The 26,873-nt window shown below is 35.8% G+C and overlaps 1 protein-coding gene across 2 annotated transcripts in view; it reads right to left on the bottom strand.

Annotated features, from left to right (window-relative positions):
• Nucleotides 1-1,127: 1,127 nt before the first annotated feature.
• The window catches only part of LOC113520497 (6-phosphofructo-2-kinase/fructose-2,6-bisphosphatase), a 46,369-nt gene continuing 20,623 nt past the window's right edge, over nucleotides 1,128-26,873 (bottom strand). The window contains exons 1-9 of one of the 2 annotated variants that reach the window (XM_026905842.3): nucleotides 19,746-19,922; nucleotides 14,259-14,384; nucleotides 10,330-10,490; nucleotides 9,160-9,294; nucleotides 7,757-8,014; nucleotides 6,323-6,541; nucleotides 4,988-5,222; nucleotides 3,485-3,612; nucleotides 1,128-3,073 (exon numbers count right to left, since the gene is read on the bottom strand). In XM_026905842.3, the coding sequence (XP_026761643.1) occupies nucleotides 2,984-3,073; nucleotides 3,485-3,612; nucleotides 4,988-5,222; nucleotides 6,323-6,541; nucleotides 7,757-8,014; nucleotides 9,160-9,294; nucleotides 10,330-10,490; nucleotides 14,259-14,384; nucleotides 19,746-19,809 (1,416 nt within the window). In that variant the 5' untranslated portion in view covers nucleotides 19,810-19,922 and the 3' untranslated portion in view covers nucleotides 1,128-2,983. Of the gene's footprint in view, nucleotides 3,074-3,484; nucleotides 3,613-4,987; nucleotides 5,223-6,322; nucleotides 6,542-7,756; nucleotides 8,015-9,159; nucleotides 9,295-10,329; nucleotides 10,491-14,258; nucleotides 14,385-19,745; nucleotides 19,923-26,873 lie in introns of those variants that run through there. The other variant, XM_026905841.3, reaches the window with a different exon arrangement.

The raw sequence follows: 26,873 nt of genomic DNA, 5'->3' as shown, positions 1-26,873 counted from the left end.
TTTATTACCTTATAGCTCCTTACGGTTTAACCAATCATTATACACGTTTTGATATACACGTAATATATGGGATGGTGAAGGGCATAGGTTCAGATTATATAGATAGAATGTCTCCATACAAATGCTTCGTGAAAAGCGGAACAACTTTTTCATACAATTTTGCGTGATAAATAGTTACGAGTGATTCCTTTATAACTTCTATATTTATTGTATCTCATAAATTCTGCATATTTTCAATGCGTAAAAAGTCAATTTATTTATTGAATAATTAAATATAGATACGTCAAGATACATTGTGTATGCGTAAGTATATAGAACATTAATAAAAAGCGAGTCAGCTAATTTGACAATTGGCTGACAAAAAATTTACTCGTTTTTTAACCCTTAAAAGCCTGATTTTTAAATCAAATTTAAAAATATATAAGTGTACCCTTTACTGTGTTTACTAATGGGGAAAAATAGTAAAAAAAAAAAAAAATCAAAACGAAATTTTTTTTTTTATATATTTTGAAAAAACATTTGGTAACATGTAAACAGCCAAATATTAAAAAAAAAAAAACGATTGTAGGCGCCCAATGCAGTTTATAACCCCGGTATCAAATTTGAAACTTCAGGTATTTAAGGGCTCGATGTTCTATCTGTATAATCTAAGGATATAGGTTAATTTTTATTGTTGTCACGCGAACGAAGTCGCGTGTAAAAGCTAGTATTATATAAATTTACGGGTATGGGACGTTTTTTATTTGTGTTGTAGTGATGTTCATGGTTCCCGCCTTTTTTGTGTGTAGTGTTTGGGTAGGTAGCGTGATATAGGCAAGGGTAAGAGACTGTACAAAAATCGTTTTCTTGGGTATCTCTGTCCCATTCGTGTTTCTACCGTGAAGCAGTTGTTTGCATGGCTGTGTTTCGATTTAAGGGTGGGATATGGCAGTGTATTTACAGGGTACAGAGGAATAATACCTGAGTCCTCAGAAATGCCAATGCATGGGGGGTATCATGGGCGAAACAGTACACTCTATGTTCATGGTACTGCTCATGTCTATAGGCGACGGTTACCACTTTCCATCAGGGTGACCGACAGCTTGTTTGCCACTCTAAGTTGTATAAAAAAAAAAAAACAACAAAACCCCACTTATGTTACATTTATATTGAAATAAAAATTAATTCAACATTTTACAATAATTATAATATACATAGGCATTTGTAAAAATTCTTATTAAATAGTACATGATTGAGTAATAGAGGAGTTGACAAAACGAGATAAGTTATAAAAATATATGCGTGCGGAGAGGCTGCGTTTGGAGTTTGGCATTGTTATTTAGCAGGACGCGAGCGCCTCTAGCGGTAGAAAGAACAATTACTATAAACAAACTAAATTTTAACGATTTATTCCTTATAGTAACATTATTGTCCGTAAATTGTAAATAATAGTAGTAGCTTGAAATATAATAAAATATATATTTATTACACCAATAAGTGGATTTAAATTGTACCGCTAGAGAGAGGCAGTAGAGCGATTGTTACGCATGAATGCTGAATTTATTGCGTTTTATAATAATATGAAACAATAAATGGCAACTATTAAAACGCCCTATAGAAATAAAATACTTAAAAAACAAAATAACTTAATGCGATCCTTGTAAATACCTCATTTTTTTTTTACATATAAAATTGGCAATATATATTACAACTAATATTAAAATTGTATAAAAAAAAAAATTAGAAATGTTACAGTTCGAAAAGATATTTGGATGTCGTTATTTAATCTTATTTAAACTGCTGAATTGTTTTGAATTAAATTCAGTACAAAGATAGACCATGATCTTAATTAACAACAAATACTTTTTATTTTAATTCATGTGGTAAAAGTGGTTAGCACTAAACCTACCGACATTTCATATATACCTAATCCTATCATGAGCGGTCAAATGACCACTTTAAAATAAAGTATGTATCCTAATATAGAAAGAGACTTTAGCCAATTGGATAGTAAACAAGTAAATAATAGTAAGTTGTAAATATTGAAAAATGGGTTGTATGTATATTACAGGAAAAGCCAGTAAGTTACATGGTGATACAGGAACGTTGTACATGAAAATTTTTTAATTAAATTTCAAAAACGGTCATTTGACCGCGCTTGGTAGGTTTAGTGTTAAACAGCTAGTAGATTATTAATGTAAAAGAAAGAAAAAAAGAGAGAAAGAAAAAGAAAGAAAGAAAACGAATTATTAAAAGCCGAAAGAGCACACCAATTCGAAATAGTGATATTTTAAATTAAACTAAACTTCTATTAATTTGATTTTCGTAAAAAATAATAATAATACGCAAAAAATATATATTTAGATCGTCTGTTACATCTGTTTGATCTATAAAACCTAAATGTATGCCACATTAGTTGCGTCGCATGAATCATAAATGAAATCTTAAATTGTAGTTCACAGGCTTACAGATTGTCGCATTCACAAACTATGGTGGCGTCATTAAAATGATTGCAATATGGTCATAACAACAACAGTACGTCACCGTATATTAATTAAAAAAGGTAATATTCAATTTACATTTGCACTAATAACATATATTACAATTTTTGGCATATAAAAATATATCACAACAATGTAATATTTAACAGCAATAAAAACAAAACAATATCTACATATTTATAAATACAGAATGTCACAAAATGGCGCGTAAAATGTCAAATGTCATTATTGTATAAAACGTACTCCAAATATGGCGTCTCCGCACCCTCTGAATCAAAATATCACGACACTAATTATTATATTATACATTCACACACCATTCAATCGAACGCGCGAAATTACAATTCAAAACGTATATTCTATATTCACGTAATCAGTCTCAAATATAGAACTCATAGTCACGGACAAAATTTTTTTTTTTTTATTTTACATCTCGTTTACGTCAAAGTATCCATTGGTCGACTAATTAGAGGCGGCAACGCCTTATCTATGGCCAGCACGCGTTAGTGCGATTGGTCATCGTCGTTTTGCTCGCCGTTGGTGCCGTTAAGAACGAGTGAGACGAGCGGTTTGATTGGCGGCGCTGGTATCACCTGTGAACAGACGTTAAAAGAGTAAGTTTTTTTTTTAGTGAATGAATCATAGGCACCAATTTTAAAGTGCTAAATCTCCATCTATAAAATTGACAATTCAATTTGATATTACAGTGATATATTTAAACAAACGACTAACACCAACTAAAATAATTATAGATTTGAGTTAGAATTAATTAAATTTAGTTTTTATTACGTAACGGAAACGACGGTCCTAATGACCGAAAAGAAAAATTTATTCAATTAAAAAAAAATCACTTTTGTTTTTAGAATTAATTTTTTTTAAACGGAAAAATTCTTATAACGACTCACAAGGAATTTTCATATTTTTAATTTTTAATTCAAAAATTAATATCTACTGTTGTGTATTATAAATTGTATCGTATGTGTATAGCAATAAGATATACTCACAGAGGGTTTGGGCCGGTGCGTGTCGACCGCGGCGACTGAGAGCGCGATATGTTCCTCTCGGCAGCCGTACGCTACCGGCGTCAGTTTGATCACCGTGTGCAGCGGCACGTGCAGGTACGGCAGCTCCTCTGCGGGACAACTTGCGCGTCATACACAGGGAACGCCTGCTGGCACGTTCCCGTGTATGACAGCGTGCGTTACTTACATAGCGCCATATTGGCTAACTGAAAGAGCGCTATAAGATAGACAGATAGATAGATAAACACTTTATTTGAGCCATTTTTGACACATGTAAATTAACAAATGAGTTTACACTTCACACAATCAAATTATTTACATTTTTTTTTAATATAAAACAAAAGATAAAATATGATAATATGTTTGTCGCAGTGACCCAAATAGGCTACAGCTCAGTGATAGTTTTGCTTAAAAGCAAAGCACTGATTTTCAGCTGCAGCCTGAAGTAAGGCTACATAGACGCGTACAACCATTTTAATTTTATTTTCCACTAGAAAAGAGAAACAGTTAAGTTTTTACTTATTCTTTCTACGGATTCTGCATTTAGTGGAGTTCGTATTTATTTATTTATTTATTTATTTAAATACATTCATGTACATTCTATTTTTAAATTTATACATATATAACATACATGTCTGTCACGCCTGTCTCCCATTAGGGTAGGCAGAAACAACGGAACGCCAAATGCTTCGATTCAAACAAACCTCTTTCGCTTCTTCCACATTCATCAATCTTTTCATACACGCTCGCTGGTTACGGGCACTTTCAATTTGGCCCTTCTAATTTCTTTTCTTAAGGATAAGAAGGAGGACAAGCTGAAGTGGCAATGGGCTGGTCATATAGCTCGAAGAACCGACAACCGATGGGGAAGAAAGGTTCTTGAGTGGCGATCGCGTACGCGCAAACGCAGTATAGTACGATCCCCCACTAGATAAAGTAACGACCTAAATTTCATTGTAGGCAGTCAGTGAATGTAGGTGGCTCAAGATCGCCGTTGATCATTGCTCACAGGTTTAACAGTGCCAGATACGGGGGTGTCCGATGCCACCTAAGTAAGGAAAGGCCCAAAGGAGGGGTGGCTTGCTTCGCTTCCGGCACGTCCTCCACAATGGTGGTTCCGGGAGTAAGGCTCCCCCCCTGACAAAGCGGGGGGATGAGCAACGGTGTAGGCGTGGCTGCGGCGTAGTATAAACATCGGGACCGCAACCATGCTGCTATAAGCCGAAGCCGAGGAAATGAGCCGTGGGGTTTTAGCTGGTAAGAGTCCGGCAGTACCCGCACGCCTCCCCCGGGGTGTGCGGGTTTCCCCATGAGGATTGAGGATTTCCCCACGTTAAAAAAAAAGGTGGCTCAGGACTGTTATGGCAGTCTATGGGAAAGGCCTATGTCCAGCAGTGGACAGATAATGGCTGAAATGATGACGATGACAATTTCTTACCTTCTTATAACTTTTAACAATTACTTCCCTCAGGTTACATCACTTACCGGCAGACTTGTCCAGGAAGTAAGCGAGCAGGCACCGCATCACAGCCTGGTGGGAGACCACCAGCACGTTCCCCTGGCGCTCCAGCTCCATGATGACGGGCTCTAGCCGCGCCACCAGGTCCTCGTAGCTCTCGCCGCGCGGATACCGGTACGCGAACTTGTTAGCATCCCGGGCGTTAAAGTCCGAGGGATATTTCTCTTGGATTTCTGCGTATGTCATCTCTTCACATATACCCTGTAATAGAAAGATGTAAATGTTAAGCTTAGTTGCCAATTTTGTGTAAGAGTGGCGCCCCCTAGTGTCAAGAGTTTCTATGCCGTTTTCATTGTTCACTAAGGCCTCTTGGTGAACTGTATGATGATTTTACGTAATTTTTAAATGATCTAAATGATAAATTTAAAATTGCCAGACTAAGTTTAGCGGTTTATAGTTACTGCAGCGGCCAGCAACTGAGGCATTGATGGACGAACGTGCAAATGTGGGTCGAGGTGTAGCCGAGGCACACATACGTGAGTCCATCAATGCCTAGTTATGGCCAAGGCTTGTATAGTACTTTTCTCAAATAATGCGCGGAAATCAAAAACACAATTTTACTTTTTAGGTTCAATGACGAATAACGAACAATAATAATTTTTCACGCGCCATAATGTTCCCTTGTTTTTTTTTTTCAATAAACAGCTTTCTAATTGCAAATCAGTTCGAAATTTAAATAAAACCTTTTATTAGTTATCTCCTTGGTAGCCATATTTCGAAGTAAAAGGTCATTCCATTTATAAATTACAGGACAGATATGAGTTTACATAGTAATTTATCTGGCCGCAAAACACGACAGATATGGATTTTCATATCTGGCCAGTACGGCAATTTTGATTTATCTCGAAGAAGATTGTCAAAATAATGGTCACATTTCCGAACATGTTTGAGAAAAAAAAAATTCTCCAAAACTGGATCTATAAACTATTAAGAATGAGTATATCAGAGGAAGTATGAAAGTAGTGCCAGTGATAGAAAAAGGAGCAACCAGTCCTGGTGTGAACATGTGATGCGCAGGGATGGGGAGCGTGTTTTAAGATGGGTATTAAGTATGAATGTGGATGGCCGTAAGATAAGATAAAGATATATTTATTTAATGTAAGAACAACCGGATTAAATTACGTGTACTTTAGTCGAGAACGTTCGACTAGTTTCGGGACCATTTAGTCGATAATTGTCGATTAAAATACACATAAGTTAATCCGGTTGTTCTTACATTATAATATGTACTTACAAAACTTTTAACAGTAAAATATGCAGGGATTTACTGACGCTAAGCATTAAGACAAAAATAAACTTACCGCATCAATCTCGTTGAGCGCCTTCCACCTCTCCTGGGGTGCCTTCACGTCCTTGACGGTCTGGATGGCCCTCTTCATCCACGAGGTCCACACCCTAAGGCCGGGGATCTGCTGTTGCTCGATGTAGGAACTGAGCGCGCTTGCGTACTGCCGGCCTCGTGGAGACAGCTCGCTGTCACCGCCGATGCGGCCCACCATGTTGTGAAGGCTCTCGCCGTGCTGTCAACATTATGCAGTATGAAATAAAATCTTCATTATGGTTGCTAACCATTTAACCCTTGGATTATTATTTATGCGAACTATTAGTCCCATTTGCTAGCAATATACTCTATCAGGTCGACCTCCACGTGGTCCCCCCTGGAAACCGTCATGCTAAATACTAGGTGTATTTTCTTTTTCTTTTCCTCACTTATCACCCCTCACAGGTGTCCCGCCAGCGTGTACCGTTAGCGCAAGCGGGGTTATCATTCCTTATTCATCCATTAAAAAAAAATCATTTAACCCTTAGCTGCCACAGTTCAAACTCGTAACATAGCGTTACATACTGGGCTATATTTATGCCATTCGAAAAAGTCGATCTGGGAAGTCGAATATGTAATATTTGGCTTCAAATTAATTCATAGGAATTTTATAACATATCTTTCTCTTTTCTAATGGTAGTAACTTACATCCTTGACTATCGGTAGATGTCGCACGAAATTCATTTTCAACTACATTCATGTCGTAGTTTTTAAATCTTTAAATTGTGTTTATTTTTGCTTGTGGTGAATACTGACCCCATTTTAGCCTCAATATTCACTTAGTTAAAAACGTTAATAACAAAAGTTACTGCTAACGATATTTTGTATAATATATAATTTATTATACTCTTTAAACAATTGATAACGCATTTTTTTTTGCAACTTAGAATGGCATACAAGCTGACAGCTCACCTGATGAAAAGTGGTAACCGTCGCCTATAGACATGTGCAGTACCGTGGACATAACAGAGTATATTGTTTTGTCCATGATACCCCCCATGCGTTGCCATTCCTGAGAACTTGGGTGTTATTTCTCTGTACCTTGTAAATTCAGTGCCATATCCCACCCTTCAAACCGAAACACAGCCATGCAAATACAACTGCTTCACGGTAGAAGCACGAATGGGACAGAGGTATCCTAGCAAACGACTTTTGTACAATGTCGCCCTCTGGAATTTACCGTTAATGATGAAATTTATCGTTAATAACGACTTGATTAAAATCATTAATCACCACTGAAACATAAAATTAGTAACCACTCATTTTGTATAATTTTTTTTAACATTTAGTTAGAACCATAACTAATGAAAGATAACGGTAACCATTTGAGTAAACATTCAAAAACGGATTTCATTCACAGATTGTTTAAAATAGTTCTTAAACTATGGCGTTTTACAACTATGGCAACACTTACCCTTGTCAAATAAATGGTTCTCGGTACAATATGTATATTCATGAGATAGTACACGATCCGGCTCTGTATGTGGCCCTCGTGTTTGTGCACCACCACCTTCTCACCGGTGTCGTATATCTTCATGAAGCTGTACTCCGACTCCAGACTCTCGTCCAGGGGCTCGTATTTCTCTTTGTAATGCTCTATTCGGAGCATGAAGTCGTTTAGTATGTCTGTGTTTTGAATGTTCGTGTAGTCTGGACTGCTTACTTTTACTTCCTGAAATTATAGATAGATAGATATTCTTTATTGTTTCCTCCAAAGGATTACAATAGTACACTTATTATAAATATAAACACAAAAAATAATCACAATGAGAAAACAATAGGCGACGTTATAGCTTAAAGCGATCTCTTCCAGGCAACCTTTGGATGGAGAGGAGTAACTATAAACAGTTTGATCGGAGGCACAATTAAATTCTATTAATTCTTAATATAGAGATGTGATACATGTAATAATGTAAAATATATATCCCTACTCATTATATACACTTATATACTATTATATATATACATTATATGTCATCACCATCATCATATCAGCCTTTAACTGTCCACCGCTGAACATAAGCCGCCCCCTTGGGGGGTTTTGCTAGTAATTGCCACACTTGACAATCACAGTTAGGTTTTAGCGATGTTTTAAGAGGGACGCTGCTGCCCATCCCTCGTCCTCCCTTAGTCGCCTCTTACGACACCCACGGGAAAGGAAAGAGTGGCCTATTCTATGCCGGGATCACATGACCGCACGAAATTATATTTGGTTTCAATTTATCTGAATTTTTATGGCTATTTTGTCCAAAATTTTTAATAGGATTTATTGTTACGTACAATGGCGGATGGAACGCGGTATTTGCCGCCTATAGACATGAAAAACGACAGAATCTCATACATTGTTATTCCTGAGGACGGTGGTGTTCTGTACCATGTAATTGTACCGAAACACCAATGTAAGCACTCCACTGCAGAAATGCGTATGGGAATAAGATTACATAACACTATATTTAAATTAACGCGTAAATTCTCGTCTCTAAAACAATAAGATCTTTAGATAGATAGATAGATAGATATTCTTTATTGTTTCCTCCAAAAGACTACAATAGCAAACTCATTATAGATACAAACAAATTACAAGAAATAATCACAGTGAGAAAACAAATGGGTAACCTTATTACTAAAAGCGATTTCTTTCAAGCAACCTTTAGATGGAGAGAAGTAATTATAAACAGTTTGAAATTAAATTAATTTAATAAATTTAAATTTACGTCACAAGGGTTGACAACGCGTAAATGGTGTTGCAAGCTTTCGTGTGATGTTTCTCACCAGATTGATAGGAACGAAAATCATTAGAATCATTGACAGACTAACCATGATATTCTGCTCAATGATGGTGGGATCATCACATATGGATTCGACGAAGAACAGTTTGAAGCCCATCTTGTGTACCACGATGTCGCGGATCATGCGCCGCCGGTCCAGCGTCGAGTTCGTCGCGTCGAACACCTGCATGCAAATTAATAAAAAAAAAAAAAAAAAAATTAATAGATTGAATCCTAAAATTCAAGACAAATTAACTCAAACATTACAGATTTATTGTGCGTAATTCAAAGTTCCGTCTTCATAATGACGATGATCATGACATTGATCGCTGGTCTAATGAGACAAGCCATCAATGTCATAATATTGTATTGTTACATATGTATGAGCTTACATATGTATGCCAAATTTCAGTATAAATGAATAACAGCAAGTGGCCAAATTATAGATTAAAAAATTTCAAATAGAGAAATTAAAGCAAGTTAAATAAAAAAGAGGGAAAACATTAGTATAATATAATCTAGAGATATAAGTATTATACATTAATAATAATAATAAAGTGTTTAAGCGCTGGTATTTGTTGTCAATTTATATTTGAAGGACTTTCGTTAGTATAACTATATTGTCAACATGATGATAGGACGGACTATATATAATTAGAAAACAGTATTTTGTGACCTATGTAAGCCCTTTGATCGTGTACACCATATATAGCTTAAAAACTAGTTTTTTTATGGTACCACAGACAGTGCTTTGAACTTAATCAAATCATATTTATTAGAAAATATGCATAAAATAAAGTAAATTACGTTATATCTAACGGGTGTCTTGTACGATGGGATGTATCTCAAGGATCTATTCTGGGCCCATTCCTATTTTTATTTATCTACTAGCGACCCGCCTCGGCTTCGCACGGCTGCACCTTATATCACATCACATTTGAAACCACTAAAATTATCAGTGTTCCTCCACTATATTATGCATGTATTATACATATAAACTTTCCTCTTGAATCACTCTATCTATAAAAAAAACACATCAAAATCCGTTGCGTAGTTTTAAAGATATAAGCATACATAGGGACGTACAGACAGTGACAGCGACTTTGTTTTATAATATATAGTGATTTCTGCTTCTGATACTGTATGTAATTAGGAATTCATATCACCATACCATCATCGTTTTCATCATACTTCATCAACTATGGAAAGAGTTACTCACAGCCACTTCTCCGCCTTTGACGAGCCACTCGCAGACGTCGTGGAGCGCGTCGAGGGCGCACTGCTGGCGTATCGCCATCGCCTCCTTGTTGTCCGCGCGGAAGAACTCGTGGCTCGTGTACGCTGTAGTGGCATGCCGCCTGTACTCGCCCAGGTTAAACACTGCCGGCAGATAACATTGCTTATCTATAGATTATCTAGGGGTACGCTCAAAACATACAAGAATCTAAATAACATAGGGCATAATGGGTTCAAGACGATATTGTATCTCTGCACTGGTCAGGCCTGGACACAAGGGGCACCGAGGTAAGAATTTAGACACGTATTTGGATCAATGAAGGACCACAACCAAAACGTTGGACTTGAAGCGGAACGTTAGTCCAGGGATACTTCAGTAAAACACGTCAGTGAAGACTTTATTTTTTTTCGTCGTCGTTAGAGGGGCACCGTTGTCAACTTTACAGGGGCTCTAGGTACTAAGCTCGGCCCTGCCCAAATTTATCAAAGGCAAATTTTCAAAATATTTCAACATTAACACGTTCACGCCGGGGCCGACTTTAATGTTTTTGCTGCGAGGCGGCGCTCTAATTGATGCTACGCTTCATGAATACGTACCACCGGTGGTACGCGCCGCCAGAAAAGACAGTCTAGTGCGGGCCACCGGTGGTACGCGCTGCCAGATAAGACAATCTATTGCGTACCGCCGGTGGTACGCGCCGTCCAATGAGACAGTCTAGCGGGGGCCACCGGTGGCCCGCGCCGGCGTGAACGTGTTAACCCTTTGCACTTGCACAGCGGCGCTGATACGGCGCCCGGCCGATTCGAAAAGGCAACTCGAGCGGTGATGCTGCGGCGCCCGAGTGTTTTAAAACTTTAAATCGAACTACGCTGCTATGACGCTGTGGTCTTTTGTAACTGGATCTCCTTATTTACAATATGCGATAAGATAGTTTTTTCGGAAGTACTTTCGTGGACTAGGCTCTGCTTATATTGCAAGCGAAAAAGGCCTCGAGTGCAAAGGGTTCAAAGATGAAAATTACAATATCAAAGTATCATAATAAACATCTTTACTTATTAACAAAACTCTTTGATGTTTTGAATTCATTGATGTTTTAATGTAATAACTACCAGTTTCAATTACGTGTAATTAGGTCGAGAAAACTCGATTAGTTTCGGAACCATACAGGGTCTAAACTAATTAATCGAGCTTCCTCGAACTAATGACACGTAAGTTTTTTTCTTTATGAATGTAAATGGTATGATAACTCCGCCCGCGCTAACGTGATACGCTGGCGGGGCACCAGTGAAGGATGATAGATGAGAATGAAAACAGGCCAGTTAGCCCATCATGATGAATTCATCAGGAATTAACCATGATAGTTTCCAGGGAGAACTGCGAGAAGGTCGACCTGGTTGGGTATATTGCTAGCAATGGGATTTTCAATCAAACGTGAAGTGAGCCATATATTTATTGTATTTTTAAATTTATTTATATTTATAGTTTTATTGGCAAAGTTTTCTAAAATTATTGATAAAACTTTTTGACGTTTAATTTTATTAAGTCATTTTTATCGGTCCCCGTATGTTTCAGATCTCTAATAAATACAATAATCAATTGAATTGAACTAAAATTTACATATTTATATTTAGTATTGTGTTATATCTTCTGCATTTGTAAGAGTGCGTTTTGATTAAAAAAAAATTGTCTAAAAATTGATACGTTTTTTACACTTGGTACTCTGCGCTAAAAACAAAGTTTGGCTCTGAGTATCTATATAATCTATGATTAGAAGTTACAACTTTTTATATAGATTTGTTTTTTTTTTTACTGACTCCATAGACAACATATTTTAAACGTAGAATTAGAAAAAATACGATTTGAGTTATAATAATCTGTCCCTTTCCATTTCACGTAACATTACGAACAAATAGAAGAGACAGAAACCAACGTATTTTTATGAACAAGGGGAACGTGTGAATTTATCAGTACCTCCTTTTGCACTTAACACCTTATCAATCTTAATGCTCCTCAAATTACAAATCAATTGATGAATAAACAAGAGCAGCGATGCCGCGGACGCGGTGCGGTTGTTTACTGCACTGCGCGCGTCACCGCACGCTTACAATCCGATAGTTATTTGTACTGTTTGATGTTTATCCATGAAGAATAACACTGTCATTGTATTTCTATTAATAAGTTACAGGGAAACAAGTTGTTTATTTTACAAAAACCCTACGTGAATTTACTGGATACAGAGGAATAACACCTGAGTCCTCAGGAATGGCAACGCATGGGGGGTATCATGGGCGAAACTGTATACTCTGTTATGTCCATGGTACTGATCATGTCTATAGGCGACGGTTACCACTTTCCATCAGGTGGGCCGTCAGCTTGTTTGCCATTCTAAGTTGTATAAAAAAAAACGTGGGAGAGATTTAGTAAAATCAACAACTTGTTTAAAGAGAGGGGTGTTATAAGTTTGACGTGTTTATCTTTGACATCGTTATTCCCATATGGTTGTCAAGAATGTGTTTGGGTGTTAGTAATGGGTATAAAAATGTCATTGCTAGCCACCTATGCTATGCTATACACCTTAACAAGTCGAATTTCACGCGGTCCTCCTTGAAAAACACCGTGGTTTTTTTAATGGATGACAATGGGGTCTAGTATAGAAAACTAGATTATCAGCGAGTAACTAAGGCTAACATTTTTTTTAATTCTTTCTACCCGTGCAAAGCCGGGCTGGTCATTGAACAAACAATATCAATCTAACACTAAATAAAAAAAAAATAAAAATATATAATAAAAATTGTATGTATTTTACAAGTTTAGAATTTGTGTAAATCATATCCTAGATGGCCATGTGTCCCGGCATAGATTAGGCCACCCCTTCCTTTCTTTCGTGTCGTAAGAGGCGACTTAGGGAAGTCGAGAAATGGGCAATAGCGTCCCTCTTAAAACATCTCTAAAGCCTAACTGCGGTTGCACATCCGCCTGTCAAGCGTGGCAACTACTGACAAAACCCCCCCAAGGGGGAGGTTTATGTTCAGCAGTGGACAGTTAAAGGCTGATATGATGATGATGATGATGATTACTAAATTATACTTAAATAGTTATATCTATTATATAAGATTATATTATTTTTATGTACGTCTGTATGTGCGTCATTACTTAATTAACAGATTGTCGTAATAAATTCCGAGACGATAACATATTAAAGCATTAATTATATTAAAAATATTTTATATATAAACATATATTCCCCGAAAGGAACAATTAATGATAAACGTATAATTGGAGTGTTTTTTTTTTTTATTCAGATAAAGAGGTCAGTGTAAATTAGTTTTATATTAGTATAGATGTTTAGTGATAATAAATGGAAAAAATAGACATGAATTTTTTTTATACAACCTCACCTATCATCCCTCACTGGTGCCCTGCCGGCGTATCCCGATAGCTCAGGAGGGGTGCTATACGAATTTCATTCCTTAAAAAAAATCACCAAAGCCTAACTGATTTTTTTTATACAACTTAGAATGGCAAACAAGCTGACGGCCCACCTGATGGAAAGTGGTAACCGTCGCCTATAGACATGAGCAGTAACATGGACATAACAGAGTATACTGTTTCGCTCATGATATCCCTTTTCTTCCTTATAATAATAATATAGATAGATAGATAGATAGATAGATAGATACTCTTTATTGTTTCCTCCAAACGATTAAAATAATAAACCTATTACAAATATGTTTATATATTATATATGTATTACAAGAAATAATCACAATGAAAAAACAATGGGTGACCTTATCGCTAAAAGCGATCTCTTCCAGGCAACCTTTATAAATATGTAATTTTTTAAATATATTTAAACTATATTTAAAAAAATATAGATTATTTCTATAATAAACATGCCTATGTATACACACCTCTCGTATTGATTCCTATCCAGTTGAGGTACCGTGACAATTTCTTTGAGATGTAGGTCTTCCCCCGCGCCGGTAGCCCCACCATGGCTATGACATGTGGTATATTCACATAGTTGGATCGTTCCCCTGAAAAAAAAAATTACGTTATAATCTACAGATTTTATATAAAAATGTGGCTGCATATAAATCTCTATGGGGGATTGTTAGTTATGCAAACTACTAGTCTCATTGTTAACAATATACCCTAACAGGTTGACTTAAGGGGGAAAGGGATTGTTAGCAATGGAGTTTGACAGCCCCATTGCCAGCAGTATACTTTATTAGGTCGACCTCCACGTGGTTCCCCCTGGAAACCATCGTGAATAATTCTTGTTGAATTCGTCACGATGGGCTAACTGACCTACTTCATCCTCACCTATCATCCTTCACTGGTGCCCCGCCGGTGTATACCGACAGCGCTGATGGGGTTACTATTTCATTATCATCTATTAAAAAAAAACAGGTTGACCTCTCCGTGGTTCTGAATTCCACGTGTATTCATCACCATGGGCTAACTGACCTGCCTTTTTATTTTCACATACCATCCCTCAATAGCGCTCCGCCAGCGTATACCGTTAGCGCAGGTGGGGTTGCCATTCCATTATCATTCATTAAAAAAAAAAGTAAATTCTTCTGTCTGTGATGTCGGTTACCATTTTAGGCTTGTTTGCGAATTTAATTAACATATAACAATTATACTATTTACATTTCAATAGTAGACACTAATTTATTACTAACGAAAGCTACAGTACTAGTCACCCAAATAGGCAGAGCCTGTATCTCAGTGGATAGTTAAATAACTTACTTTGACTTGAATTATAGCTGAGTGTCAATGATTAGCAAACATTTAATTATCTTTACAAATTTATAATATTAATAAATAAATGTCTGTGTTAGTCAGAAAATAAATTTTGTTATCATTTCTCTTTAAAACTATCATCTCATATGTTTAAACAGTTTTAAATGTGTATAACATCACATGATAATTTTATCAATTTAGTATAAACTTGAATGTAATCATTTTTATTGCCAATATGTTTTTAATATTATCACATAAAAAAGTTTAATTGATTGAAGTATAGATTTGGATAACCATCTACTCTCGGAGGAAAAGGGATTGTTAGTAATGGGAATTTGTAGCCCCATTGCTAACAATAAACCCTGCCAGGTCGACCTCCTCACCGTTCCCCTGGAAACAATCATGCTCAGTTCAAAGCGAATTTATCACGATGGGCTAACTGACTTGTTTTGCATCTTCATATATTATCACTCACTGGTGCTCAGCCAGTGTATACTATTAGTACAGGCCAAGGCTTACTATACTATTATCATCCATTAAAAAACATCTAATCTTAATAATCTCTAAGGTTGGGGGGAAAGGGATTGTTAGTAATGAAGACTGAGAATCCCATTGCTAGCAATATACCCAACCAGGTCGACCTCCTCGCGGTTCCCCCTGGAAACTATCATGGTTAATTCCTGATGAATTCATCATGATGGGCTAACTGTCCTGTTTTTATTCTCATCTATCACCCTTCACTGGTGCTCCGCCAACGTATCCCGTTAGCGCAGGCGGGGTTAGTATTCCATTTTCACCCATAAAAAAAACCATTAAGGTTAAAGAGGTCTTAAAAAGATGACATGCAATGAAAGGGAGTGAATGGTGAAATAACTAAATAGACATAGATAATTAACAGAGAACAGCACCTACATAAATATTATAAAAAATATTTACTCTAAAAGTATAAGCAGAGTCAAACTGGAGAGGCAGGGTGAAAAGTTCACAATTGGAAGAGGCGTAAGACAGGGAGATCCACTTTCTCCAAAACTTTTCATAGCAGTACTTAACAACATCTTTAAAAGTATCGATTGGAGCCATGAGGGTATATGGATACTGAACAAAAGACTAACACACTTATGTTTCGCAGATGATATAGTACTTTTTAGCGAATCGGTTAGCAACCTAGAAAAAATGCTACAAGAACTAGATTTAGAAAGTAAGAAAATTGGCCTAAATATGAATGCAACCAAAACAAAGATCATGACAAACCACAGCAAAAAATTTATCACAATAGAAGAGAACCCTATAGATTATGTGGAGTTATGTGTACCTAGGTAAAATGGTCTCTTTCGAAACGAACAGTGGAGAAAATGAAGTTGATAGAAGAATAAACATAACATGGAAGAAATATTGGGCTCAAAAAGAAATCCTTAAAGGGAACTACAGTCTCAACTTAAAAAAGATAATTATGGATTCCTGCATCCTTCCAAGCCTAACATATGCATGCCAAACATGGACCTATACAGAAAAAATAAAGAACAAAATCCTATCATGTCAGCATGCGATGGAAAGAAGTATCTTAAAGTTAAGAAAAATACAGAAAATAAAAACACTGATATTAGGAAGAAAACCAAAATAAAAGATGCTCTTCAGCATAGTATGAAACAGAAGTGGAGATGGGCAGGTCATATAGTGAGGTACAAAGATAAAAGGTGGACTCTCCAAACAACAAAATGGCGAGGTCCAGCAGGAAAAAGAAATGTTGGAAGACAAAGAAAGAGATGGGCAGATGACATAATAAAGATAGCAGGAAAGAACTGGACGGGTATTGCTATAGATAAGGAGAAGTGGAAAAAGATGGAGGAGGCTTTTACCCTTGGGGACCACGGAAGTGGTATAATAATAATAATAATAATTAACAGAGAAAAAACTATTTTTTATAAATGAGACTTCGGACCACATTGTATTTGTATCTAGTATTAAGATTATTAAAATCACTGTGTCATCTAAGTCTAAATAAAAATTAATTGTAAATACTGTTAATTATACCATCATTTAAGTCACATCTGTAATACACATAAGTAAACACAGATGTGACTTATAAAATAAAAAAGCTTATATTAATCTCACTTTCATGTATAATATAGTATATATCATATATGTGTAAGTATATTTGTTATTCATATATATTTATTCATTTATATATGTAGTTTTAGTATGTATGTATATTAATAATTACTAGTACCGCATTCAAGTATTCTGACACTTCCCTATGATTGATTGGGAGAGAATGCTTTTAGCATTAAGTCAGCCATGTACACATATTTGTACTAATGAATAAATAAATAAATTAATAAAATGGCGATGGACTGGGCACATCATGAGGTCATCAATAAATAAATGGACTCAAGATTTAATTGAGTGGTATCCGCATGATGGAAAAGAAACCGAGGTAAACCAACAAGAAGATGGGAGGATGATTTGCCCAAAGGCTGGAGACAAGCTGCAAGGAATCGTTACCAATGGAGAAATATGGAAGAGGCCTATGTTCTAGAACAACCTCAAAAACAAGATGTTGCTGATGTCAACATTAATTATTTATACATATTTACAATTTAAAAAAGAATCTGTAATTCAGGAATAAAGGCTATTTTTATTTATTTATTTATTATACCATCATTTTAGATTAAAACTTCATTTCACTCTTTCTAATCATATAAATTGAAGTGGCTAAAAAAATAAATTATACTATGTAGGTACACTTAATATTAACTTATTATCAAAGTATAAAAGTACCCACTTCAATTTATATGACACTATGTATCTAAATCTGTACATAAAAATATCTTTAAGCTAACATTATAATCCATCCTATTTACAACTCTTTTTTATACAACTTAGAATGGCAAACAAGCTGACAGCCCACCTGATGTAAAGTGGTAACCGTCGCCTATAGACATGAGCAGTACCATGGACATACCAGGGTACACTGTTTCGCCCATGATACACCCCATGTGTTGCCATTCCTGAGGACTCGGGTGTTATTCCTCTGTACCCAGTAAATTCACGCCATATCCCACCCTTCAAACCGAAACATAGCCATGCAAACACAACTGTTTCACAGTTCAAACACAAATTAATTTGATTGAAAATCCTCCATTAAATATTGAGGTCATTACATATTCAAGATAATATTGTATTGGCAAGAAGAAAATGCCCTCAACAACATGATAAATTATCATCATATAGGTATATATGAGAACAATTAAACAAGAAGTATTCATAATTAGAAATGGATTAACAATGAAATTTTTTATTACATGAAAAAACTTTTTTTTTTATAATGGTAACAGTTTGAGCTACATGACCATTTTTTTAATCTTATTATTGTTATAAATGCAAATATTTGTGGATGTAGGTGGATGTTTGCTTTTCTTTTATGCAAAAACTTATCAAATTGAATGAAGTTCAATACACAGGTTTAATATTAACTTTTAGATTTTTACACTGCATGTTTTATATTTTATAAGAGAACTAGCTTTTACCTATAACTTTGTTTGTGTAACTGTGATATGTTTACTGACTGGGATTTATATTTATTTATTTATTCTTTATTGCATAATAAAATTTTGTACAAATGGCGAGCCTAATGCCATATGGCATTCTCTACTCTACCAGCTAACCATTGGGTAAAAATCCCTTCCCATCCCATGTAGTATATGTATACCATATTTTATAGTAATTGGTGATGTGGTTAAAGCTATAAGGTAACAAAAAACAAACTCACTTTCACATTTATAATATTAGTAAGGATAAACATGGTCATTTAGGTAAACTATGATAATTTGCCTAAATTATTTCAATGTATTGACCAGGTTACACCAGTCATTGTCAATTATAAAACAGAGAGGTTTAGTGCTAACTTAGAATATAGGATGCTTTATATACTGGTATGGGCAACATTTCAGAAAAAAAGCTTTATATAAAGTTACATCTAATAATAATGTATATAGTATTAAAGAAAATAGAGATTAATTATATCAACAAGATAAGCTTAGAGGTTAATCTTTGACATTGTGTGTATAGGCTTATTGCCCTTGGGCAATGACATATATTTTACATTATGGCTTATGTTCCTAGACAATTAGTTCACCATAATGCAGGGTTGGCTATGTGAAGGCTAGTTTGTATGCATATTGAGTGGCATTATTTTCAAATAGAACAAATATGTGTTGTAGAAATCAGGTTATGAAAGTCTTTTTTTCAGTCAGTTAGTTCAAATTCGTATGACTCGGTGTAAAATATGGCTCATTTTTATACTTTTTAGGAACATTTGTATCAAATTAATATAACACATCAGTTAAATTAGTACTGAATATTAAGATTCGCAAGTCGTTGGGTTATTTGACAAATAGAGTGATTTTAACTGAACACTGCAAAACAAAATGATATGAATTTACGCTTCTATCTTGAAGAGACGTGTCTAATTTTTGTTTGGAGTACCGCCGTATTCCGCATGGAATTAACATATTTTTAAAGAGATGTAGCAAACGTCCCAAAACGAAATTGTCCGATTTATTAACGATTAAATTGACGTCCTCGCGACCGTGACCCGTGCAATTCTTCCTGGATATACATTCATAATTCTTGAGCATGAATATACTAACCATCCCCGAAAAACTGCTTGTTCAAGTACTTCCAGCCTTCTGCGCGGTTGTCGTCGGGATCCATGATGTTTTTTTTTTACACAATTTCACACTCAAATTAATTTATATTAATTACAAATAATATTAAAATATATTTTTATTAGAAGCAATCATCAATCATTTCAGACGGTAGCGGTGCTAAAACTGTCAAACATCCGACAAACATCTGGGTGTTAAACTGTCATTCCCATATAACTACTGTCAATGTCAGATGTCAGCAGATGAGGTTCCAATTGACGCATAAATGATTTTTTTAGTTTACCATTTCATTTTTATAAGTTTTAATTAGGGGTCACAGTATCTTTAAAAATTAAGGTGAATTAATAAGGTATATCATGATTAATAGTTTAAATAAACATAACATAATTTATCTACTTTATACGCAGTAAGCATTTAAGTAAATATTTATTCTACCTATTTCCTGTAGGGGAGACCGAGGAGAGTTGAACCATTTTTTATATTGAAACCCATAACTTTTTAATTAAGCGATAGAAATGATCTTGTATTATACATGAAACCTAGTTTATCTTAATAAATGTTTAGGATAAAAACTGCTACTATTTCTTTTTTACCTATAAAAAGTCTTAAAGACACATGACTTTGTATCAACTCTCCTTTACGAGATAAATTGAAACACTGGTCTAGGAGAGTTGTTATTATCGTCCATTATTAATAAACACAGATTTGAAAGTAAATGTTATATTAAAGTTACAATTATCTTTAATTTGTCGTCTCATAGTTACAATATTGAGATCTTAGAAACAAAAAAATAGCAAATAATTAAACATTGAAATTTATAGAAAATAAAAAAATAAAACAATCTTAGCATTCCCTTACACTCCATACACTGAATCCATTGTTCATTTGGCTTACTTCGTGAAAATGGTTTTACACAAACTATACAGCCATTATAAAAAGCCGGTTTGAAGCGTAACTGTAGTTGCCAATCCGTCTTCCAAGCGTGGCAACTATTGGCAACCTAGGGGAGGTTACTATGAATGATGATGATGATCTTTGGTTAGCATTAACAAAAGTAGTGGCATTCACCACAAACCACGACTATAATAATTGAAAAATGTCTTCGAATACCATCAGAGATTATGGTTGTAAATATACTACAGGATAGAAGGTCGCGTACAACGCGGTTTCAGAGATGTCTCCTTCCACGAACACTCAGATTATGGAATAAGCTCCCTGTCGAGGACTTTCCAAGAGATTGCAGCATGGGATTGTTTAAAAGGAGGGTAAAGAGGTTTCTTCAGGGTCGCCAACGCGCGCGTAATACCTCTGGTATTGCAGGCGATCATAGGTTACAATAACCGCTTCCATCAGGTGGGTCGTATGCTTGTTTGCCACCTCAGTGGTATAAGAAAATACTTTTTATTATTATTAATTAGCACAGCGCATAGATACGTGACCTTGTTCAGGATATTATAACACATAGATTAAGGATAGCACCTGCGGTTATAAACATCCGCTGAGTTTTGTCACAACGACATGTGAACTAAAATTAGCAATCGACTATGTAGGTATTTACGAGTACATTACAATGTACCCACTTTCATTCATGCATCTACTGACGCATGTGTCGATCTCAAAATAAATGGATTATTTTGTCCTGACTGTAAATAACATGTTTTTATATTCTATTCCCATCATCTTTGTTATATGGTACGTTTGTAGACAACAAGTAGTGAGGGGCGGGGAATAATCGAGGTGACATTTGCCAGCCGGGCCCCAGTCTGCGTGGGCCCCCGACTGGCCTGACTTGCAGGGCTTGCGGTGTCACTGCCAACTGCTGCAACTAGCATAATCTAGTCTCGGGACCCGAGGGAAAAGGGATTGTTAGTAATGGGACTAGAGGCCCCATTGCTAACAATATACCTCATTTAGGTCGTCCTCAACACGGTTCCCCTTGGAAATTATCTTGATTGTTTTTTTATGAATTCATCACTATGGGCCAACTGACTTGCTTTCATCCTCACCTATTATCCCTCACTGGTGCCCTGTCAGCGTATACTAAGAGTTCTCAGAGGCTCAGTTGGACTCTGGAGGTAATGCTATAGTATTATATTATCTGTGGTAAAGGGGGCTGTAAATCCCATACTCCCTCCAATATACTATAATATTCCTTCCTTCGCTCCACAATTAAAGTATACATCAACTAGTTAACTTTAACTTATACCTATTATATCGATAGCCATCTGAACCGTGCAATTACTTTGATCAATTTAATAAACTAGATGGCCCAATATACGCAGAATGTATGGAGCGTGTCATTTTGTTTTATATGTAATCAATAATCGTTGACCTTGTCTATTGTTTGTAAAGATATGTTTAAGTATTATTAAGTATATTTTGTTTCACAAAAAACAATTTATTTATTCTTTATTGTACGCAAAAAATTACAAACTTCAATCGTCAAATATTGACTTACTATTCTAATTTTAAAACTAATAAAATAAATCGGTAAACGTCGATTTGTGTCACAGATATGTTAGATTTAAAAGATTTGAATTTAGAGCGCGGAATCGTGTGTTTATGGTCTGAAAAAAAAATAATTGTTATAAAATAAAATTGCATATGCTGATAATTAATCATATATGTTTTTATAGTCTGTAAAAAAAGGATTTCAATATTCACAAATTAAAATATAAATTATGCCAATCAAATTTTTAATTTTAATCATTGTTTTTACAAGCGAAAGCGTTGATTGTTGTATTGGTACTTCGACATGTGTTGTTACGATTGAAGTGACTAGCTTTTTTTTTTGCACAGAAGAATCTACCTACTTGCTTTCATGTTGTAAATATAGGAAGCTACTATGTAGTCGGCGTGCATGTATTAACATATTAACGTGGACATTAGACATGTTTGTTTTGTTACATGTAGGTACACTTAGCGTCTATATAATAGTTTCGTATTTATCTCGAGCACTCTCATAGTGCTATCGTAGGTTATCTGCAAACCTGACATTATGACTGTTTTATAAGCTACAAGTAAATATATAGCACTTTATTTAAAATGCCTGCAAACCAGAAAATGGAAGCAGTTATGTTTGTTAATTACGTATTTTTTTTAAATGCTGTTTGCATTCACACCAATAGCCTGATTCGCAAGCTAGAATTGTCTGTATTATGAGAAATCAGGGGGTGAATATCTGAGGACAACAATCCAAAAGACCTAGATCCGAAGCAATTAAAAAAAGCGTGTGACATATACACAAAAAATACAAGCTAATTGTGAATAGGCATACCTACTTGGGGCTATAGTACTGAATTAATTATGTTGCAGTACGTAAAAATATTTTTTATTGATTTGATGTATTTTATTCGAATTATTTTAATTCCGCTGTTATTAGTATGTGTGTGATTGTCAACACTCGAAGAATTGACCTCCACTATTTCTAGCAGAAGTTCCAGAAATTTCCACATTAGCAATCAAATACACGTTTTTCATCCCTGAACAAGGTTCTTCAGAGAAATTATCGATATTAGATCGCTGTTAGGAGCCTCGTGTTAACCTTTCGCAGCTTGGTTGCTGAACAAAATAGCAGTCGAAGATTGGTGGCTAACATAAAAGGTTGTGGAACTTCTGCTAGTAATAGTAGCAGTCAGGGGGGAAAGGGATTGTTAGTAGTGGGGTTAAATAGCCTCATTACTAGTAATATACCTTGTCAGGTCGACCTCCACGTCGTCAAAAAAAAAATAGTGGTGGTCAATCTTCGAGTGTTGGCAGTTACACACATACTAATGGTAGCGGAATTAAACAAAATAATTCTAAACAACTAACGAATGATGTTGACTTCCGCAAGATAACACCTTATTCAGTAAAATATATCTTATCTGACTAGATCAATAATCCATATTGTTCACAGTACATTCCTGAGGACTATTTTTTTTTGTTGGGTTTATTAATTGATAATTAGATGAGAATGAAAACAGGCCAGTTAGCCTATCATAATGAATCATTAACCATGTTTTTTGGTTGGGTATATTTCTCGGTCTCCATTACTAAAAATTCCTTTCCCCCCGGACTGAGGTGTTATAACTTTGTACCCTGTAAATGTACTGCCATATCTTACCCTTTAAACCGAAAGACAGCCATGCAAACATAACTATTTCCTGGTAGAAACAGGAATGGAACAGAGGTGCCCAAGCAAACGAGTTTTGTACAAAGTCTCCCTCTGGTAAAAATATATTTTTACATTTATATCCATTGCAATATGTGTGGCTTTGTATTGTTCGTGTCTATAGGCGATGATTACCACTTTCCGTTAGGTGCATAAAAAAGGTGATAGCATTAGAAGACGCTGAGATATATTTGTGTTATATTTTGTGCTATTTTATTGCGGAACCCTAAAAATACAATCGAACTGAAGAAAGGTACTTTTAAGGAGCACTAGAAGGTTTAGCATTTTTATTTTGTTTTTAATGGATGATAATAGAGTGGCAAAATGGTAACGGTATACGCTGGGGGAAATGGATTGTTAGTAATGGATATACCCAAACCAGGTCGACCTCCTCGCGGTTCCCTTCGGAAACTATCATGATTAATTCCTGATGAATTCATCATGATGGGCTAACTGGCCTGTTTTCATTCTCATCTATCACCCTTCACTGGTGCTCCGCCAGCGTATCCCGTTAGCGCAGGCGGGGTTACCATACCATACGCGGTTTTCACACATCAAAAAAAACTACAGCATGGGGTTCTTCAAAAGGGGGTACGGTATACGCTGGCGGGACACCAGTGAAGGATGACAGGTGAGAATGAAAAGGCAGGTCAGTTAGCCCATCGTAATGAATACACCTGGGATTCAGCATGATGGTTTCCAGAGTCGACCACATGGAGATCGACCTGACAGGGTATATTGCTAGCAACGGGACTGGTGGTCCGCATTACTAACAATCCCTTCCCTCCAGCACCTTTATTTGCATTTACTCTATCTAGGTTTTCTATAGTAGAAAAATATACGCAGTTCATTAAAACAACATTACGAGTATTGTACATGTAAACAATAGTCGGCTGATAATTATTTTCACCTTATCTGTACTACCTTGTACAGTCGAGTGGGTAGTCTGATCAGACTGTTGGCAAACAATAGCGAATGTCTATCGTTCGCGAGAAATTGTGTAAATTGGTGTCAATTAGTTATAATACGATGCACTGCTAATCATTTCTGATATGAAATATGAAACGAAAAGTTTGTTCCTGATAATTCCTTTGCATTGCGGTACCTAAGTACATAGATTAAAAATAGAACAATTTTGAAAAAAGAAAACGAGTATCAAGTTGTATATGATGACATCATTAAAAAATAAACGAGTTTTTTTTTTATTTTATGTATTATTCTTTATCTATTGGTTTGACACACGATTACATAAACTCAATATTCCAGACAATTTATCATATTGAAGACTAGGCAGCATGGTCTCCGACCTTAGCCTGTTCTACAACGGAACAAACGTACAAAAAAAAATCATAAACCCAAAGGTATTGAATTAGTAATTATTTGAGGCTAAAATGGTACTTTTTAATTTGAGTGCCAAAGTACAGTCAATGAGAGGATTTTGGGTCTTTAAATGAAAATCAATTATTTCGACCCATTCTCCTCATGCGAGAAAATGGGCCAGCGATTGCCGTCATACACGGTCGACTGCCCGCGTTTAAGTACAAACAATTTTGCCAACTCTTATTTGAAACGTACCGTAACAATATGGAATAGTCTTTCTCGTGACGTGTTTCGTTCATCTTATCCTTAACCTTGGATCCTTCAAATGTAGCGTGAAAAAGCACTTAGTGAGCACGAATTGCTGTTGGGTAATGTCCTGAAGACAATTGCTGATAAATGGACTGTCCATGTTGTAAGAGCGTTATCACCGCTCATTTACTAACATAGGTTAAGTCAATTTGTAACTAACAAAATGGGCCGGCATAGTGCGACTAACTGTCAAGAGTGAATCGTTCTTTTTTGGGTCGGTCGTATTAATGGACCATGTCGTCTCTGCGTTCGATCAGGAAGGCATGGTCACATCATCACTATCATTTCAACCTTTTGACTTTCCACTGGTGAACATAAGATTTTCCCTTGACGGGTTTTGCCAGTAGTTGCCACGCTTTGAAGGCGGATTGGCCACCGCAGTTAGGCTTTGGAGATGTTTTAAGAGGGACGTTGCTGCCAATCTCTCGCCCTTCCTTAGTCGCCTTTTACGACACTCACGGGAATGTAAGGGGTGGTCTATTCTATGCCGGGACCGCACGGCGGCGTGGTCTTATGTCGTGCTATAGTAAAAAAAAATACAAAAAAAAACTAATAAAACATTTGGTATCATATTAATCGTTTTAATTTCACTATGGCATGAGTAAATTAATTTGTTTGCATAAAAATGGTCTTTCAATGACGCAAATCCACTTGTCTTCAAAAGTATTTATTTATAATATCTAGGTACAGCTATGTGCTACCAAGTATATATTACTACCTACCTGCTACCATATAATATAGCGAAGGAAAAAGGATTGTTAGCAATGGAGTTTGACAGCCCCATTGCTAGCAATATGCACTATTAGGTCGACCTCCACGTGGTTTCCCCTGGAAACCATCGTGAATAATCCTTGTTGAATTCATCACGATGGGTTAACTGACCTGCTTCATCTTCACCTATCATCCTTCACTGGTACCCCGCCAGTGTATACCGATAGCGCGGGTGGAGTTACCATTCCATTATCACCTATTAAAAAAGCACCCTTATAAGCTTTCATGTTTATAATATTAGTAAGATGAAGCGAATTTACATTGTAACCATGGTACTGTTCATATCTATAGACGACGGTTACCACTTTCTATCAGATAGGCCCTCAGCTTGTTTGCCATTCTAAGTTGCATAAAAAAAATTAGAAAAAATACTCGCTTTACATATATCAAATACCTATATCTATGTATCATACTGTCTATTAGTAAAACTTGTCTGGCATGATTTTAGTTAGATAAATTGGTAAAAAAAAAAAAGAATAACATAAACGATGTTGTCCGAGGCATTACCATAATAGATACGCCTGCGCGTAGCATGCATTTAACTCGTGGAAAACACG

Source organism: Galleria mellonella, unplaced genomic scaffold (genome assembly GCF_026898425.1).
Source record: "Galleria mellonella isolate WM207_F2 unplaced genomic scaffold, CSIRO_AGI_GalMel_v1 utg36, whole genome shotgun sequence".
NCBI lineage: Eukaryota > Metazoa > Arthropoda > Insecta > Lepidoptera > Pyralidae > Galleria > Galleria mellonella.
The sequence above is the reverse complement of the archived record's forward strand: the minus strand, read 5'-3'. Positions and strand labels throughout refer to the sequence as shown.